Genomic DNA, 18641 nt, shown 5'->3' with positions numbered 1-18641 from the left:
TGAAAAAATTTCGTTAAAACGGAACATTCCAACTTTCAATAACTCCCAAGCTTTTTTGTAGCCTAATGTATTTCTGGACAGAGGGATCTTCTGTATCTCTGACTTCTTGGAACTTACAGGAAGAAAAAGAGTTCAAATTTGGTAAGATTTCTAGGCTTTTTGAAGGTGATATAAAGACAAAGTCACTCCTTTTCTTCTTTAGGACACCATACAAAATCCCATGTGCTTCTATCTGACTCTATTATTCTTTGATTTATTCGGTATTTCCTTGTAACTGCGCAGTTTTCTGCGTCTCTGTGGCTAGGGGAACATCAAAGACGGTTTTCTGCGTCTTCATGAACGACTGGAGCGTGACCTCGTCGAGGTTTGTTCGCGGATCCGCCGGCATATCCACTGGGCACGTTATGCCTCGGAGGTATTCGCGTAGAATCCGCCCGGACCATCTTTACCATTCCTCGTTTGACACTGTCAGGACGTAGCAACTGTTCACAACCTTGTGAACATAGAAATTCACTTAATATGCTCTCATTCTATCATGTGTATGATTGTAAAGAGTTGCTTCGTTAACTGGATTCGTCAGTTTGATAATCCTGTTCTAAGTGATTTCTGGGTTGGTAGGTACTCTTTTCCGATTTCGTTGTGACGGCTGAACACTACTTCCCAAACTTCATCTATTAGTTAAAAGAAGCCGGAAATTTTTCTAAACACTGAGTGTAAGGGACATTAGCTAATATTTGTTTCTTTCCAAGAAAAACATCTGATGAAATCAAATTCTGAGAGCGGATAGAGAGTAGGCGTTCGGCAACGCGTAGCCGCTGAATCACTGTTTGTCCCGCAGCACATGGCGAGTTATAACAAGTGATGAGCAAATATTACCAGGTAGGATTCGGGGCGCCTATGTCCACAGGGTGTTGTCTTTATTCATCGGGCAACTTGTTGCTTTGGGCACATACAGGTCTAAGTATGTGCCTCCACGATTCGGAACTGAAGTTCATCACAAAGTGATTAGTTGACGCCAATTTTGCTTTATTACTTTGTTTATTTTATTTCTACTCTGACCTAGTCGTGTTGCTCTACTAACTTTAGGGAAAGTACTACCACTGCAACCGAAACACAAAAGTATTGATAATTTCTTCAGTTTGTATCTGATTGGTCATTTTTGTCATTATATTATCTTTTTCATCTTGTTGGTTTGTAACCTAGGCCGGTAGCTAGTTTCGTCCGTATTCTGTCAATAGCTAGGTGCTTATTGTAATATTCTAAATTGCCACACTTCAGGACTTCCAAAATGACGTTTTATGCTTTAATAATGCACTGATGCAGTTCACTACCGATTCTTGACTTTCTTGTATGCTATTACAGTCTGGTCAAAATCGCGATTTTCGTGGTACATCTCTTTCACGGTTAGCGGGATATGTAGGTCACGCTGAAAGTTAGAAAATTTCTGCTGTAAGGTTGACACGGGTTTGTTAACAAACAAGCAAATCTGTCTCACGTGGATTTGCCACCCTTGCGCCTTTTATGATACTTCCTGGTGAGATGTAGTGTTACTGTAGCAAAAATTTCTCGAAAAGACGTGGAGATATGAAAGCTGTGAGATCAACGTAATCCAGTTTTTTTTGTCTCGGAATTTGTGGATTGGGGCGGGTGTACTGCAACCAGTAAGAGGTTCCGCTACGAACGATCGGATATCCGAATCCGCCCTAGTGCCGACCAAGCATTTCATAAATTGCGGCGATAAATTGATATCAGATTTGTCTGGGAGGATAAAAACACTGACTTGACACATCGGCTAGCCACCGCAAGTCATTGTATAGCCCAGTTACAATATCGTAAACCTCAATCGATTCTGAATTGATCGTGGTGACTCATCCCAAGCGGCTTGATTATCGCCTGACACTGTATCCTTTATCCTTGTGCCCCATCAGTAATATTAGGAATCATGTTCAAGGTAGTATGTTGAGTTCTTTGATTATATTTCAGATGAAGTATAAATCGTTGATCGCAACTTCTGGATGGAGAAACTCGTGCGATGGTAGAAGAGTCAAGTACCGATAATTCTTGTGGCTTCAGCGATTGTGATGATCCTAGGTAGTATTTACAGCGGTATATGCGGATGGCGAGATGTAGATATGGCTTCTAATGACTCCTGCACAGAGAATAAGCATCAGAGCGACATCAGCGACATGCAGTTTGAACAGTTGCATAATAGTTCATCAACAATGAAATCATGCCAGATTTGTAACGGAAGAGTCGAGCGAACAACAGCCAAACTGCAGGGAATGTCTCTGGTCGGGTACGTTTATCAAACGCAGCTTCTGACAAACCATCACTTATGATTGATGAGACACATTTGTAACGTCTTTTAATCGTAACCGCTGCGCTGCGACACATTTATCCCAGGATTCTTCCAGAGAAGTCAAGCTTCTCAGAATCGAAAAATCTGATATACATTATAAATCATACCTCGAGCATTACGAACATATTCCATGTGTGGGTTTACCTCTAATTTCAAAAAGCTATTTTGGATTCCAGTTAAAATAACTTTAAAATCCGAGGGAAACATTAGATTGTGGTTTTCGCGGACCCAGAGCTGACGACTGGGCGATGGGACCTTCGCTCAACTCAGTCCTTAAGCTGGAAATGCTCCTTAAGAAATCAAATTTTTGGCCGTGCTGCAATGACGCGCTAGCGAACGGAACGGTGTCGTTTTGAACACAACTTTTAGCTCCATTTCGCACCATAATAAAGATCATTTTAACCAGACTGTAGGTATCCCTTCAGGCGATCGATACAAGATGGTACACTCTTTGAATGAGGCTTAGTGGCACTATGCTAAGGAAGTTGACGATGTTGGGATCTGAAATGGACAATGTAGGGTTCGAGGAGTAGATTACGAATATGAGCGCGTTCGTGGTCAATTTCAGATTTTTTTTTCGAAATGAAGCTCTCTTTGGTTTCGTGAATGGATGAGATTTTAGAGATAGCCAAATTTTGGCTGATGCTGGAAAGAACTTATCAGTTTCTGTGAGGTCTCAGATTCCATACGCTTCTTAGTATACATTGTTGCCCTGTTACACATCGAGTGGTACCTTCAGGGTCCATATGTTTTTATTTGTCATGTTGGGAAATTACGTGTTTGAAGTCCTTAATTCTTCGATGATCTCTTTGTCTATATCAGTTTTTACTTTTTTCCACATATTAATAGTCACTTTAAAAACAATTTCTAAAATCAATTACATTACCTATAAACAGTTACACATTTTGTTATAAGTTGAGAAAAATCCTAGGGGAATTCTTTCGCTTCGTGTCTTTTTTTCTAAAGCTTTCTGAAAACGGAAAAGGTACTTCGTAAGTGGAAGTTTTGCAAAATAATGAATCTCCAGGAAGAAATAATCGTCTACTGAACAGCTGTTTTGCGCTCGTGCATGCATAACTGACTGCAGTTTAACACTGGAGGCATTCTTACGTCTCACATCATTATGGAACACGGATATTTAGCAATAAAACACAATTCAAGCGTTTTTTTTTTCTGCCCGTAGAAAAGTTATTGATTCACTAATACACTAACTTTTGTTCGTTAATTATGCGTTATTAGTTTATTTACTCTGTTTATATTTATTTGTATTTATTCTGGTACTCAAATGTACATCTTAGCTGTAGAAAGAAATGAGCAACAAAAATGAAAGAAATGAAACAAAAGCAACAATTCGTCCAAAGAGAAAGAAAAAAGCGAGGAAAAAGGTAGCAGACAGGTGGGGCGTGTTCGTTAATACTCGCCTTTGTTTGGTATCCCATACAACTTTTGCATTAGTGGGAAGGTATTCTTAAGATCTTAGAAGTTTTCACAGATGTTCTGAAGATTTCATTTTCGGCACAATGTTTTGTTTTTGGCAAGGGTGGGATTTGTTCAAATCTGTGTGATTAAAAAATAATTGGAAGCAATTTAGGTTCAAAATTTGTGCGAATTACCGCATTCATCACACAAATACTACCATATATTCTTCTTCTCTCACACATTATCATCTTCGCGTTGAGGATTCAATAATGCTCCGCATTAATCCAGTAAGTACCAATTTTGATGCAATCTTATCGCAGAACTGAACATTCAACCAAGAAGGTAAACTTTTTACTGAACATTCAACCAAGAAGGTAAACTTTCATAATTAAGCATCACGAGTCATGGATTAAAATAATGGCGATGATTTTTGACTGTTACACTAATCGCAAGAATCGCAGGAGTCAGTTAGAGCTTACTACACAGCACTTTCGCCCCATCATATCACAGAAAGACGGAACAACAGCTGGTGTGAGTTCAGCAATATGTCCGCAGGCTGACCGTGCGCCACACCCGCAGTTCTTCATTTATTTCAGTCACAAATGTGCTACCTATTTTAGTCTAATACTTATTGTCCATGTCTTTTTACTTAAAACTATTTTTTCTTCCTGCATATTATTGCAGAGATTTGTTTTCATCCATCAACTTCACCTCAATTGCTCGTTTTAATATGCATTTGAGTGAATACCCGTAATATATGTAACATATGCTCTTGAGTGTGGCAAATCCTGAAGTAGCTGTCAAACATATGTTTCGTATCAAATTTCGTTTCATTGCACATAAAGCCGTGAAGCAACTAAAAATCCACCTCTAGTTGAGAATATTCCAACTGGCACTTATTGATTTCTTATAATATATCGTTGGATTACAAAATTTCGAAGTGTTCTCTTAATGTTGAGGTTTTTGAGGAGTAGAAATTTTAAGGAGTGGAAAAAGGTGCTTATAACGTTTGGATTTAAGGATGTTCTCCGACATAAACCGAAAACTGAAGAGTTTTTGTTCTTTTTTTTCATGGTAGCAATATCACTGCTACAGTACTATGTGAGGTTGTGGAAGAAATTGCAGACTACTTCTTTCGTTTTTAATGGGTTGCAGCTTTTTACGCGTAGGTGTTCCTAAGAGAACTCAATCACTTTTTACAACCCTTTTTCCAGACGATACATCCATCATTGCTATGTTTTTGGTTTAGAAACATTTACGAAGCGGACCTCTATTGTTTCCTTTGGTTCGAACATCTTTCTGCCAACTTATCACTATTAAAACTTACGAAAATTAAGATAATTAAAATCTTCTAAATGAAGTCAAAAGTCTGGTTTTTTTCAGAATTAAATATAAGAAGTTCTACGTTGTGTTTGTGATTTCATTTGGTTTAACTCAGAAAATCTTTTTTTTTGTGCATTTGTAAAACATTGGGGAATCGTGCTCGTTTTCTATCTTTCCTTCGAGCCTTAGTGAAAGAAAAAAATTTCAAACAGAAAGCCATAAATTCCTTGAGTTCTGACAAAGACTTAATACGTGCTTAGTAGTCCATTCATGAGAATTGTTGTTGAAGATAAGTAAGAGAAGCGATGACTTCTTGTAAAATTATTTTTTTTTTTTGTATTGACAGACATATTTAAAGGCAACACGGCACAAATCTAGGGTGGTGCGGGTTTCAGGTGGGTTACGCCTAAATAGAGTCGTAGATTATAGGGAGGAGGGTGATCCCGTCCATTTTTTTCTAATTGCCGCAAAAAACGGCCTGGAAGATATGGCTTCTAGCGTTCCGGGACGCTATTTTCTACAACTAGTTCGATTGGAGCGCGCCAGCGTCGTGCACGGGCCTTATCTTCCGGGCCATTTTTTAACGGCAATTAGGAAGAAATGGACGGAATCATCCTCCACATAATCTACGACCCGTATAGGCATAACCTACCTGAAACCCGCACCGCCCCAGATTCTTGGGGTGATACTTTTAAGAGAAAACCTTTTTTTTTTGCCTAATTTTTTTCAATGCTGCATAGTTTTGCAGGTTTTTGTACCTCTCTTCATCTTTTCGGATGCTGTGGACACTTGACTGGGAAGAGATAGTGGAACAGGTAGTCTGTGTCAAGCTAAGAAAATGCATGATTGATTGCAGACGCATCTCTTTCACTCGGACAAAAATAAGCAGTAATCGTGCACTCCCCAAGGCAATATCATCATATCACCTGTACTACCAGTCGATCTCTGGTTTTTTCTGGTGGATGCAAGTAATGCTAACGCTTCTATCCTTTTGCTTCACGTATAAGAGTGTCCATTTACTTCTCTTCTCCTTGCCCACCGTTTTCTTCCTACCCGTCGCGCGATTCATTCGTTTGAGGTCGTTATCGTTAAGACGCATTATGGGCTATGGCATTACGGGCCCGTTTAATTTTCCTTTGCTTAAAGGGAGCGTACCTAAAAATTGAGGGTGTTGGGATCTCTCTGCGAATAAACAGAGTTAGTTTTAGTTCGCGAGTAAGATGAGCATAAGTGCGATAACACTCAGTTCCCCTTTATTAGTCGGAAAATTCGCATTGAATCCTCCCACGATGCGCCTAATGGCGCGCCACGTCTGCGAGCGAGAGAAAAGATGCCGCTAGCCCACTGATTGCTCTGCAAGCCGTTCTTCTGTATTAAAGTTAAGGTTTCCGGCGTTAATCAATCCGCTTGGGATGCGCCCCCCCCGTTCACTTCAATTCAGAATCGTTTGAGGTTTACGAACGTGTATCTGGCCTCTACAATGACTTGCGGTGGCTAGCCGATGTGTCAAGTCAGTGCTTTTACCCTCCCAGACAAGTCTGGTACTAATTTATCGACACCGGAGGGATGAAAGGCTTGGTGAGCACTAGGGCGGATTCGAACCTCCGATCGATCGTGCAGGAAGCGGAACCTCTAACCGCTACACCACACCCGCCCCTCTTCTGTATTACTAGGGAGAATTGAGCGTGATTCCACTCATATTCGTGACCCACGCCCATAACCCTATCTGTTCGGGGGAGATCAGATAGATCCAAAGACCCCCAATTTCGTGGTATGCTGTCTTCAACAAACGCAAAAGCCTTGATCTTCGATATTCCATTGGATGAGCTGGAAACGTTTGCAGTCATTGTTTCATTCAAGTATGTTGCGTACTGCTTTTTTTGTCTTGTCAAAGCCGGTGGTACCAAGTTGGATGTTTTTGCTCTTCTTCATTGCATCCTCGACGGTCTTGAATGTTCTCTAAGTTGATTGTTTCATGCTGTTCAACATTGATGTCAGATCGTCTATAGTTTCGATTTTCGCATTCAGACACACGTAACTAGAGCATTAGGACATATTCGTTCTATTTTTACATTCTTGAGAACATCATTCTATGAGTGAATGAGATTGTAGCATCCATGCCTAACGATGATATTGTTCTAAAACGCTGGAATTTTTTTTTTATCTTGTGCTGGTTCTACAACTCAAAGAGAACATTTATTTATTGAGTAGGAACACCTCTGTTCTTCAAAATTCTTGTGATTGTTTCCATCTCAACTGAATCGAACCCATTCTTGAAACTGATAAAAGTGAGACATTGCCACATTCTGTTCTACATATTTTTGTAAGGTCTACTCAGTTCAAAACTTCCTAAATTTCGGTGCAGTTGCATACGCCGCCGCACTCGAAGTGACGCAGTATAGTTAGCGCCGGGGTCGGATTCTCGGTTATTCTACAAGCGGATTGCAGAGGTGAGTAAGGGTCTCACCTCGATCGCAGCCGCTAGCTCGACCCCCCCCCCCACTTTGAATGCGGGCACTTATGCAGCGGCAGCGGTTTCGGGGGGTTTGACCCGACTATATTTCGACGGGTTTGAAGCAGTGTGTACGCAGTCGGGTGTGTGCTAAATCTGAAATCCATCCCCGCTTGCTTGAACTCAGTTGTCTTCTACACAGTGTTTTTCAATACTGCTTAAGATAACTTCTGTGGAAAGCAAGAATGCAAAGGCAATAAGCATATTGAGCGATTTTCTTTCTATATCTCCCCTCGTGTAAAACTAGGTTTTTCTGGTCCTCCACTAGGTGAAAAGTGTCGCAAAATATTATTCAAATATTTCTGTTAAATTTGATCCTGTCATGACCAGGGGCCGCAAGATTCTTCATCGACATGGTGTCTTGTCAGCCTTCGGCTGGGTGGACCTCTTGAATGAAATCTTCATCTTTCCTTCAATGATACGGAAGCAAGTGACGTCGATGATTGAGGCGAGAGACGTGGACAAATTTCCTAACTTGCTTCTCAATACATTGGTTATTTCATTTGGGTTAGGAAGAGATATCACCTCCGTTTTTGGTTGGAGGAGTTGTTGATGGGCGTGGGAGTGCTTTTTCTCGCTTCTGAACCTTTAGACAGTCCTGCTGATGTTCTCTTTTGTAGTTTTTCCCTTATCTTTTCTCTGCAAAGCATCGCGAGCAAATACATGAATTCATACTTACCTGTGACTCGTGCAGCTCAACGCTAATGTATCCGCTTGAGAGATTCTGAAGTAAGATATCTTTGATAATTTTCAAATTATCTTCTTTTCAGGTATATTTATGAAAATGTTCAATAAACCAATCATATTCTTTGCTGACGAAGGCGATGGTCCAATCCTGTGAGGAAGTTCGGGAAACCACGAAGTCAGTTGGCAGAATCTTCGGTTAATGGTAGTGCTATCGTTCTCATTACGGTACTCTCAATCGAGTGATTCCAACACGTTAGTTTCTCTGGAGCATATCTTATGTATGTATACGGTGCGTAACATGTAGATGTATATATTTATTCCGTCAATTCTTCTGCAACCAGATTTTCTAAGTAACTGTTCTCTTTGGTGTTCTAAGCGCAGGATATCACAGAATTTACGTACCTTGAAAGCCTGATGAATAGCATAGAGTTCTGAATGTAAATTACGAATGTGAGTGTGGCTTCGTTCAGTTTCCTCTAATTATCCCAAAGGACGGCATACGTACTTGACGCCTACGAGGTACGTGAAGGCGCGCCACTCCTGTACACGCTTTGCACCGACGTGCGAGTGGTCGAAAGTCAGTGAGGTCTTTCCAGCAGCCCCTTCAAGTAAAACCAGTGAATAAATTGTTGAGGGGAGCAGAGTGTGTTAAAGTGAACGCGTTCTAACGTACCTCGTAGGAACGCCATTTCCTTGCCGTTCTTCAGGACGATTAGGGGAAATTGAGCAGGATCATGCTCATATTCATAACCTGTGCTCCGAACTCTATGCATTCCATCAATTCTCCACACTACGTCAGTTTCGTGATACCCTGCCTTCAATGGCAGTATACCACGAATCTGACGTGGTGAAGGAATCCGCGAGGAAATCTAGAATTGGGGTTGTAGATTGCGAGATTAGGGGTGGTTCCGTTCATCTCTCCCTCATCGTGGTAAGAAACGGCGTGGAAGATGACTTTTTTTGAAGATGAGATCAGTGGTGCCTTCTTACCAGCCTTTTCAAGTGAAACCAATGATTACGCTACTGAGAAGACCAGAACGTGTACATGAAGCGCGTCCTGACGTACTTCCTTGGAACTAAAGCGGTTACCACGTGGTTTTTTTTATGACGATTATGGAGAGTTGGGCGGAACAATCCCGGATCCTGCAATCTACAACCCTATATATAGCTTTTCTCGCGGATTCTCATTTTCTCATATCCTATTGTAATCGTCAATAGAAACATTCGAAAGTTGCGTACGTGCGTTGAATGTTCAAATCGTCAACTCAGTGCGCTTGTTCTTTTCGACAAACTAGAGGGTTCTTAGAAAATCCCATCTTTTCTGAAGTCGCATCTTCGAGCTGCATTCTGCTATATTATAGGTAATCCAGTCCTTTATAAGGATTTGGGCGGATCATCTCTGTTCTAGATTCTGTGCAAGATTCACTAACCTGAGCCGCCCGTTAAAGCCGAATGTCCTCAATGCTTAGAACTTCTGCTTTGAATAAGGCCGCCTTTTCCAACTTGAATGAGAGGTCATTCTTGGAGGAACTTGAAAAATATCATTCGACAATTTTCAAATAATAGGACCGTAGAGACGAACGCGGTTTCCAGTGACTGCCTGAGAAGGCGGACAAAATTCCAATTATTCGGACAATTTTTTTTGCCTGCATACCACATCCATTTCTTCATGATGTTTTCATTCTGATATTCATTCATTATGCCAGAAGCAACGAAGAACACTTCTGGGCAGATATTTATCAATTCAGTTGCGCCTCGATATCAGTGTAGATGGCAGTGTCCATGTCTCCTGGCCACGTGAGTTGACCATAGACCACTTCGTCGACAAGTTGAGCGCTGCGTTTCCCTGGTATATCTTTGCAAGACATCCTTTTCAGAGCAACCACACAACCAAGATGACAGAACTCGTCCATGAGTTATTGTCCGCTGTCCACCTTTGCTAGTTGCCGTTAAGGGTTTGATGAAGATCCACATCTATCTACACTTAGCAGGTTGCAGGCATGCTCCATAGGTTCCAATTAGCTTTGAGTTGTAATCTGCCAAAGTCTAGTGTTCTAGTGGTGCTAGGCGTCGGATGAGTGTGTCACGCCGTACCCGTCCTTTACCGCTCCAGCAATAGAGAATGAGGAATGTTGACGAAGCCATACATCCTTGCGAATGACCGTAATAGACGGTTGTAAAAAAGTGTATATGATTGCCAATTGCGAACCAAGTTATTGACGAAAGCTCCAGTAAGTGTAAAATTATCTGGCGTTATTCAATCCGCCTTGGATTTACCAACGTGTTCACTTCAATTCAGAATCGTTTGAGGTTTGTAAAATAGGTGTAGGTCAAGCAATGACTTGCGGGGCCCAACCTACGTATCAAATAATTGTTTTTATCCACCCAGACAAGTGTGGTACCAGTTTATCTAGCGCGGAGGGCTTTGGAGGGCTTGGTTGGAACCAGGGCAGTTTTGAACCATCGACCGACCGTATGGAAAACCCTTACCGATTTCGCTCCCCAAGGCGCAAAATCTATGCCTTTAAATTATTTTGCAGCTATTAGAAGGAAGTTACTATAAAGGCAAGGCAGAAAGCTTGCTTTTTCTTCTTTGCTCGGATTTAATCTATTCGCTTGTATGTGCGTAGAAAGACTATTTCTCCGTTGTTTGTCGCAATGACTGTTCCTCCATTTTTCACCGCCACATGCTACGGTGCAGCGGTGCTTATCGGTGCTATCAGCTAAAAGTGGACTAGTGTAGTAGGCGCCGAACGTGTTCGTCCGAGACAGTACAAGGCATCCTCAAATGGTGTAGAGAGGTGTGTCAAGCCGAAAAGCGATCGTACGGAGCATCGGAGACCCTCAATTAGTTCGACAAATTCGTCGGTGACTGCACACAATCAAGTCAAAGTATGAGACTGTATGAGCAGCCAGCGATTTCCTTTATCGATTTTGGTATCGGCACAATGTAATGTAGGACGAAACTGCAGGTACGTCAGCAGCAAGGTAGAAAACTGCGCAGGGATACAGTTTCTGACTGCAATGTAGCAAAGAAGACAACGGGTCAGCAGGCAGTGCAGTAAATCAAAGACCGAAAACTAGGTCACTAGCCAATAACAGTGAAAAACAGCCAACAACAATGAAATATTTCTTATCTATAACATTGTTGGAGGGCGGATGTGGGATAGTCGATAAGAGGATTCGCCTGTCTGCACGATCCATCGAAGATCGAAACCGCCTTAGTGCCAACCAGACCTTTCTTCCCTCAGAAGTCGATAAGTTAGTTCCAGAACTGTCTGGGAGAATAAAAACACTGACTTGATACATGGGCGAGCCCCCGCTAGTCACTGAATAGGCTAGACACGCGTTTGTAAACCTCAAACGATTCTGATTTGAAGCGAACGCGGTGGCGCATACCGAGCTGATTGATTAACGCCAGACACTTTATCCTTCATCCATTCTAACCTCCTTTGGGAAACCTACAGATCCAGTCGCGACTTTCTTCCCGGGCGACAGAAATAGCTTTTTAGGTGAATAAGATATCCTTTCAAACGTCCATATAGGCGTCGTCAAGTACTTCTGCCCGGACCACCACGTTCAATATCATCTATGGAGGCTAGCTCAGACATCGATTGTATAGTACATAGTCGGAGCAGAACGATCTAAAGTCTAGTGTAAGCGACGGTGCCCGAAGTGGCATGGTGGGATAGCCTTTGCTCTCTTCCTCTATCCTCTGCTCTTCTTCCCCTCCATCACATCTTCTCTCTCCCTATATATATATATATATATATATATATATATATATATATATATATATATATATATATATATATATATATATATATATAATATTGTATCAACCTCTGCGGGTCCTAAGTGGATGCGAACACTGATCGAAGCTGCCACAGTACAGTCAGTAGGTTACACAATACTCTCCTTGTATACATCAGTCAATGGCACAACGATCGATGATGAGACAACGGCACCGGTACGCTCTTTTCCTTCTCTTTGTTTTTCGTCCTTCTCTCCAAATTCCACATAATTGGAGCTACTTCGTTCCCATTGGTCTTCGAACTGGTCGAGCGGGCGCCAGTAATTCTTCCATTTGTCCCGATCGCGTGCCAGAGTAGCCCAGTGGTTCCTCCTTTCGCGTGGGACACGAAGAGCATCATATTTTTCTTTCAAGGACTTCGTGAAGAAATCTGACAATCGGGTCGGCGGTCTTCCTGTAGTGCGCTTAATATCGCGGGGAACCCAGTCGCTCACGACTCTGGTCCAACGGTTGTCATAAAAGCGCATCACGTGTCCGGCCCACCTTATTTTACTTTCCCTGGCAAACGCAGCGGCGTCTCCAATCTTCGATCGCTGACGTAGGAGAGGACTTCGAATCCCGTCCCTCACTTGCGTGAAACGGAATACGCCTAGCATCACTCTCTCAATTGCGCGTTCAATGACGCTGACCGCGTTTTCTTCCTGCTTGCGAAATGCCCAGCTTTCCGAAGCATAGGTCAAAGCAGGAAGTACGGTGGTGTTGAAGAGGTGAGCACGGAGCCGGGTGTTCCTGGTCTTCTTCACTACATCCTCGACGCTCTTGTACGCTCCCCAAGCCGCTCGTCTCCTCCTGCCCAGCTCGGCGGTAAGTTGGGCAACAAAAATGAACATGTGCGAGTATATTTTGTTGGCTTCAAATATGTTTAACTGGGCGAGTGAGAAGTGCGTTTGATTGAGGGACGGCTGAGAGAGGAAAGAGTATGTCCTTAGCAGGATTGCGGCAAACACGTTGCTCATTTGGATGAACAGGCTCTATGTAATCTGTCATGTTTCAGCAAAATGAATTTTTCTACTGGTCAATCTCATCACAGTAGAGTGTTTGTGTTTGTATGGGTTTTCGTCGTATTCATTCCTCTTTGTTCTGCTATCTACGCAGAAGATCCATCGGTTCAAGGTAAGTGATGTTGTAAGCCTTTTTTCTTTGACCATACAAGGTGGGGTAACCAAAACAGCAACTAAGAGACTAGTTGTTAAAATTAACGTGTCACGAAATCGACGATGCTGGGATTTCTCTACGGACAGACAAGGTCATAAACGGATTTTGTGAGTGCGATCACGCTCAGTTCCTCCTAGTAATCCAGATAAAGGCGTGTGAAGGAGTCTAGTGTGATCCATCTCCCCAACGATGCAGCTTGTTACGGGTGATGAAATGCGGGCAATCCGTTTTGCGTCTGCGGTTGTGCGAGTAGGGCAGCTTGTACTGTTTATTTGAGTCCTATTAGTTCGATCGCGGGCATTCGACGACGACGGTTGCTTGCCGCTGCAGCGCGTTATGCCTGGAGCGTGCTTACGCTTATGCTCGTGAGCTACACTCATCCTTGTCTGTTCATGAGAAGACTTCAAGATTTATGATCTGATTTATGATCCTATTTATGAAAACGTGGTTTACTTACTCAAAACTATAGAACTGGATATGTTTGAATGGTCGTCCGGGATACGAGTAGCATACTGCGTCGATGCACCGCTCCCAGATCTACTTTCTCCATTTCGAAGAACATTTTCGAAAGTGGCGACAAAATACTGCCATAATATAACAGCTTGTAATTCAAAGAAACAGTGAGTGTTTCATCCACTCTTTTGTAATGATGTAATGAAATGTTCTACTTTTTGTAACGCTATGGTTTATTTATAATCTCTGCTCTCACATCTTTAGGTTAGTTTTTGGACCTGAACACATTATGTTCGTTGATGGGTTTCCTAGAAGGGAATACGGTGCAATCCACATTAAATTTTATGTGGTTTTCCCTCACAACTCAGAAGCAGCATCAAAACAACCTCGTCCATTATTGCCTAGAGCTGTGCTATCAGGTAAGGATTTCTATGTCGATCATAGGCTTGCGATGAATATGATTTGTGAACTTTTTGACTTGTCAGGCGTTTTGATCTTGTCATTCTTTCATTTTTCCTTCAAGTACGCTTTCAAATGGTTTTACGGTGTTTGTAGACATTATTTCCAAACATCTTAACGAGCTATCAAATCGTCTGGGCTGGTCAATCATCAGCTACGAGAAGTATCCTAGATTCGACTCAATGACTGAATTTATGAATATTGCTATTATTCCAATAGTTATATTCTCAGTTCCACTTATGATCTTTCTCGCTTACTGGACTTCTTCGTTGAGGTGAGAAAATTCAAAGTATTGTTCTTTTTCCCGAATAACGTCCAATTCAGACCTAATTTATCTTCTGAAGCGTGGCTTGTGACAGGAGCGACAGGAGGGAAGAATGCAGCGCTTAGGTGAATTTATTGTGATGTCTTTCATATCTTAAAGAATTTCCTTCGATTATGCATTATTTTAAGAAGGACAATGGAAATCATCGCTGAACAGAATGCGGAGATTGACAGACAAAATCGGTTAGAACTCACAAAACACATGATCATCACAGGAGGACACGAAGGAGTTACTTCAACTGGTCAACTCCTCCTGAATGTTGCGAGGTTATGTTATCACCGGTGTGAACTTCCGGCTAAAGGCGAATTTCAGACATTTTGTGGTGCTTACTTCGCTCTCGTTCACCGATCAATGGAAATTAATAGTAGTGGCATTTTCTGTGAAACGAGATTTGTGTTTTCCCAAAAAAACGCTTTCTTTCTCTTTCCTACTATAAATAAAGACGAAAGATTCCATAGTTTCCATTCTAAAAACATCATTTCTAAATGTGGAAACTGTAAAATTGAAATTTTTTTTCTGACAGCGCTTTCTTCGCTTTTTTTAGAAGTTTGTATGTGGAGGAAAGATTTCATAGCATTCTTCCTAAACGTGTCAGTTCTACATTTGGAGAGCATTCAAACTTGATTTTGCATCTATACTCCTCCAAGACCGTCACAATTTGAAATCATTACTCGAAGTGCGGGTTTTCGCTTGTTTTCTCTCAATTAGCACAAAATGATGTGTTAACATGGAATGACTGAACGTCATCATCTGATACTTTCAACAATTTCTAGTGCCGGTGCACCAAAGCGACGCCGTGGGACCCGTTTCACTGCTTTCTGGAATACAGATACAATACACATGCACATAGTCATACACATAGACATACACATATAGAAAGGAATGGTAATCTTTGACAGTGCACGCGCTTAGATTTTTTTCTGTTCGAAATTTTTGCAGTAAAAACTTGACTGACGATCATACCTATCAAATGATTGGTTGTTAGACATATCTTACAATCTAAAATGCATAGTGGGTGCGGTCAGTGTTGGACGTACTGTATCGGTTAGACAAGTTGCGTCCGTGGTTTGATGGGGCAGTGGCCTGCTTTCACCGACTGATGAGACGATAGTCGATAGGTCGATGACAACGGTGTAAATACAAAAGGATTTTGATATTGCTACGACTGTGAAGCGGTTCTAATTGTCTGCATTTATATGAGAAAAAGAGGAGAAATTTCCAGTGCTCGTTTCTTTCGATGACAAATCAACACAAGAATGGTCTTGATGTTAACAGAATATACAATGAAACAATTTGGGCGACTGGATTAACGTCCTCCTTCCTATCCCACAGATACAATAGATGCTTTCGAAACCACTTAAAAGCATCACCCCACGAATCTGGGGTGGTAAGGATTTCAGGTGGGTTATGCCTATACCGGGCCGTAGATTGTGTGGAAGAGAGTGATTCCGTCCGCTCCTCCCTGTATCAGTGGAAACGGACAACCCCGGAATGCTGTTTCTTAAGACGGCTTATTTTGCAATGCGCAACTTTTGCGCTCCGCCCACCCCGCCCATTCATCGAAGACCCTTTCGGACGAATCGCAAGCGGGGGGCGGTCCAAAGTGGCGCGCTACAATTGAGGACGTCGTAAGAAACAGCGTTTCAAGATTGCCCGTTCCACTGATAGATGTGGAAATGGACGGAATCACCGCCCTCTCCGTAATCTACGATCCCGTATACGAATACTCCATCTCAAATCCGTGCCACCTCAGATTCGTGGGGTGATGCTTTTAAATAATGGAATTCAGGTTATCCATGGCGTCCACCACACAGCAAGCTGCGGTTCCGAGTGATTCTCGCTCATCTCCAACCCAGATGACGTCTTCTCCACAGATTGTTGTCATTCCATCAGACAGTGATAAAAGCGACAGTAGTAAAAATAGAGCTATTTCACCACGTGAAAGCATCTCGACTATTCAAGTTCCAGCTTCACAGCTGCTCAGTGTGGCCAAGTCGAGGTTCGTTTTGTTTGCATCGTATGGTTGAAGTTTATTCGTCTTCGACCACTTTTTGATTTTGGAAATGAAAGTGTGGGTCGCCTTGTGCTCGTCTGCGATCTTTTTTACATCTTTATTTTCTTGCCCAAACTAGGCCTCTACAGTATGAGGCAATGTTGCTAGTTTTATAGGTGACATATCGAGCAAATTTCTGCTTATGCACCATGATAGGTTGTACGCATCGAAGTATTGGTCCGAGGTTTTCAAGAAAATCCTCTCCAATCCATGTAAGATGACACAAGTCTCTCAAATTGCGTGTAATCTGTCTAAAATACTGTCTAAAATACTTATTCGGTCTGATGCATTACGTCATCAGCAGAAGCGAACGCTGGTGTCATGTCTCCTTGTACCCGCGGCAGAGGAATGTTGGCTGAACTTGGCCCTCGGGCTTTAGCCGAAAAAATGATCCTGCATCTAACCGTTTGTCTTTGGAGGATAGACAGGACCGGAACTAAACCGCCAACACGTTATCTCTACCCGCGCTATCCAATGAGATTTAAAGGCATCACCCCACGCATCTGGAGTGGCACGGATTTCGGTGGAGTATTCGTATACGGGGTCGTAGATTATGGGGAGGAAGGTGGTTCCGTTCATTTCTTCCTAATTGCCGTAGAAAACGGGCAGGAAGATACGGCTTCGAGCGTTCCGGCGCACTATTTTCTACAAGGAATTCGACTGGAGCGCGCCAGCCCTGTGCGGCGCCGCATCTTCCGGGCCGTTTTTTACGGAAATTAGGAAGAAATGGACGGAACCACACCCCTCTCCATAATCTACCATCCTGTATACGGATACTCCAACTGAAATCCGCACCACCTCAGATTCGTGGTATGCTGCCTCTAACTGTCTTTCAGGCGCAATCTTGATGTACTTTCTTCTTATCGCTTAAACATTTCCATTGGAGAAGTTCGACATTTATTTCTGCTGTGTAGCGCTTCCATCTTTAGAAATAGTTCCATTGGAATTCGACCTTAGTCCGTTTGTCCGCCAGATCGCACGCATCCAGTTAAATAAGCGATGTAAGATATGAGTTTAGATCAGATGCAATGATAACCAGCGATCATCCTCGAGCGATTCATAACAGTGCCGCTTCGATCATGGTTGCCAACGCAATACTGCACCATGGACCAAACGTTTTTGGTCATTTTCGGTCTCTAATTGTGTCTAATTGGTCTCTGATTGTATCTAATTGGTCTCTAATTCCTGTCTTCATTTGTTCATTAATTAGCCTAAGAACACAGTAGTAAATGCTCTGAAACGTCCTGACTCTTGCTAGGTGATCAATGATTGGAAAAACGTGACCAGACGTAACATGGAAATGCGCTATCGCAAGTTTTCCCATTGTTATTTTTTAAAAGTGTTTTTTAAAGTGCATTTCATATATTCCCTTATTTATTCAGTCGAATCGCATGTCGTAAATATTTCCTTTTCAGCCGTAAACATTCTCGCCGTCAATCTTCCGTAGAAGATGCAAAACAGGTGAGACGAGCACGAGGTTACCGATCGCATTCACAGATGAAACCATGGAAAGCTGGCAGTCTTATGCTTGGTGGATTTAGTCGTAGAAACATGGAGTGACGTTAAAACATAGGACATATGTGGGACAACGTTGAAATTCGACGCAGGTTATTCCTATCGTCAACGGGCAACGAATATTTTACAATGCTCATTTCGTCAGAGGAAAAAAAAAGCGAAACGAGTATTTGAAGTCAGGTGCTTTTGTTATAAGATGTTCTTACGACATTTTACACAAAGCTACGAAGTAATAAGAGCGTCCAGATAGTCTAGAAGGATAAATAAATACTTTTGGATGTATAAAATAAATACATGGATGAAGGGAAATGTACGGATAGAGTAGGACAAGATAAAAGCGACAGCAATAAGTAGCTTTTTTTAACGGAATTTTTGAGTAGAAAGCGTCTGCTTTTCGATTGTTCTTTCCTGATTGTTTATTCAGAGTTTTCTGATATGATATATATTATAAGAGCGTTGTAAATCTTCCGAATAATTTAATTTCATCCTTGGATTGCATGTGTCTGTCGTGTTTATTTTTGTCACATGTTTATTTGGTGTACATTGCTTGATTTCTTCTTTTTTGTT

General features: G+C 42.0%; 3 protein-coding genes across 6 annotated transcripts; 2 read left to right on the top strand and 1 right to left on the bottom strand.

Annotated features, from left to right (window-relative positions):
* Positions 1-1983: 1983 nt before the first annotated feature.
* RB195_021977 (uncharacterized protein) lies at positions 1984-8395 on the top strand (the record flags this gene model as incomplete). Of its 3 annotated transcripts, none has more annotated exons than XM_064208946.1 (4): positions 1984-2048; positions 2105-2296; positions 3951-4065; positions 5850-5894. In XM_064208946.1, 4 exons carry the CDS (start codon positions 1984-1986, stop codon positions 5892-5894), a joined length of 417 nt encoding a protein of 138 aa, XP_064064826.1. The 3 variants fall into 3 exon arrangements, with proteins under 3 accessions (XP_064064826.1, XP_064064825.1, XP_064064827.1); XM_064208945.1 differs by lacking the exons at positions 1984-2048; positions 5850-5894 and adding exons at positions 2082-2091; positions 8384-8395 and having other exon boundaries at positions 2158-2296; XM_064208944.1 differs by lacking the exon at positions 1984-2048 and adding an exon at positions 2082-2091 and having other exon boundaries at positions 2158-2296.
* A 42-nt stretch (positions 8396-8437) lies between these two features.
* RB195_021975 (uncharacterized protein) lies at positions 8438-18119 on the top strand (the record flags this gene model as incomplete). Of its 2 annotated transcripts, none has more annotated exons than XM_064208941.1 (9): positions 8438-8475; positions 13109-13227; positions 13739-13889; positions 13987-14141; positions 14278-14455; positions 14506-14571; positions 14635-14772; positions 16296-16505; positions 17975-18119. In XM_064208941.1, 9 exons carry the CDS (start codon positions 8438-8440, stop codon positions 18117-18119), a joined length of 1200 nt encoding a protein of 399 aa, XP_064064822.1. The 2 variants fall into 2 exon arrangements, with proteins under 2 accessions (XP_064064822.1, XP_064064823.1); XM_064208942.1 differs by lacking the exon at positions 8438-8475 and having other exon boundaries at positions 13113-13227; positions 17975-18020; positions 18101-18106.
* RB195_021976 (uncharacterized protein) lies at positions 12204-12944 on the bottom strand (the record flags this gene model as incomplete). The annotated part of the gene is made up of 1 exon (XM_064208943.1): positions 12204-12944. One exon carries the CDS (start codon positions 12942-12944, stop codon positions 12204-12206), a length of 741 nt encoding a protein of 246 aa, XP_064064824.1.
* Positions 18120-18641: the final 522 nt, after the last annotated feature.

The sequence above is a fragment of the Necator americanus genome, chromosome X (assembly GCF_031761385.1).
Source record: "Necator americanus strain Aroian chromosome X, whole genome shotgun sequence".
NCBI lineage: Eukaryota > Metazoa > Nematoda > Chromadorea > Rhabditida > Ancylostomatidae > Necator > Necator americanus.
The sequence above is the reverse complement of the archived record's forward strand: the minus strand, read 5'-3'. Positions and strand labels throughout refer to the sequence as shown.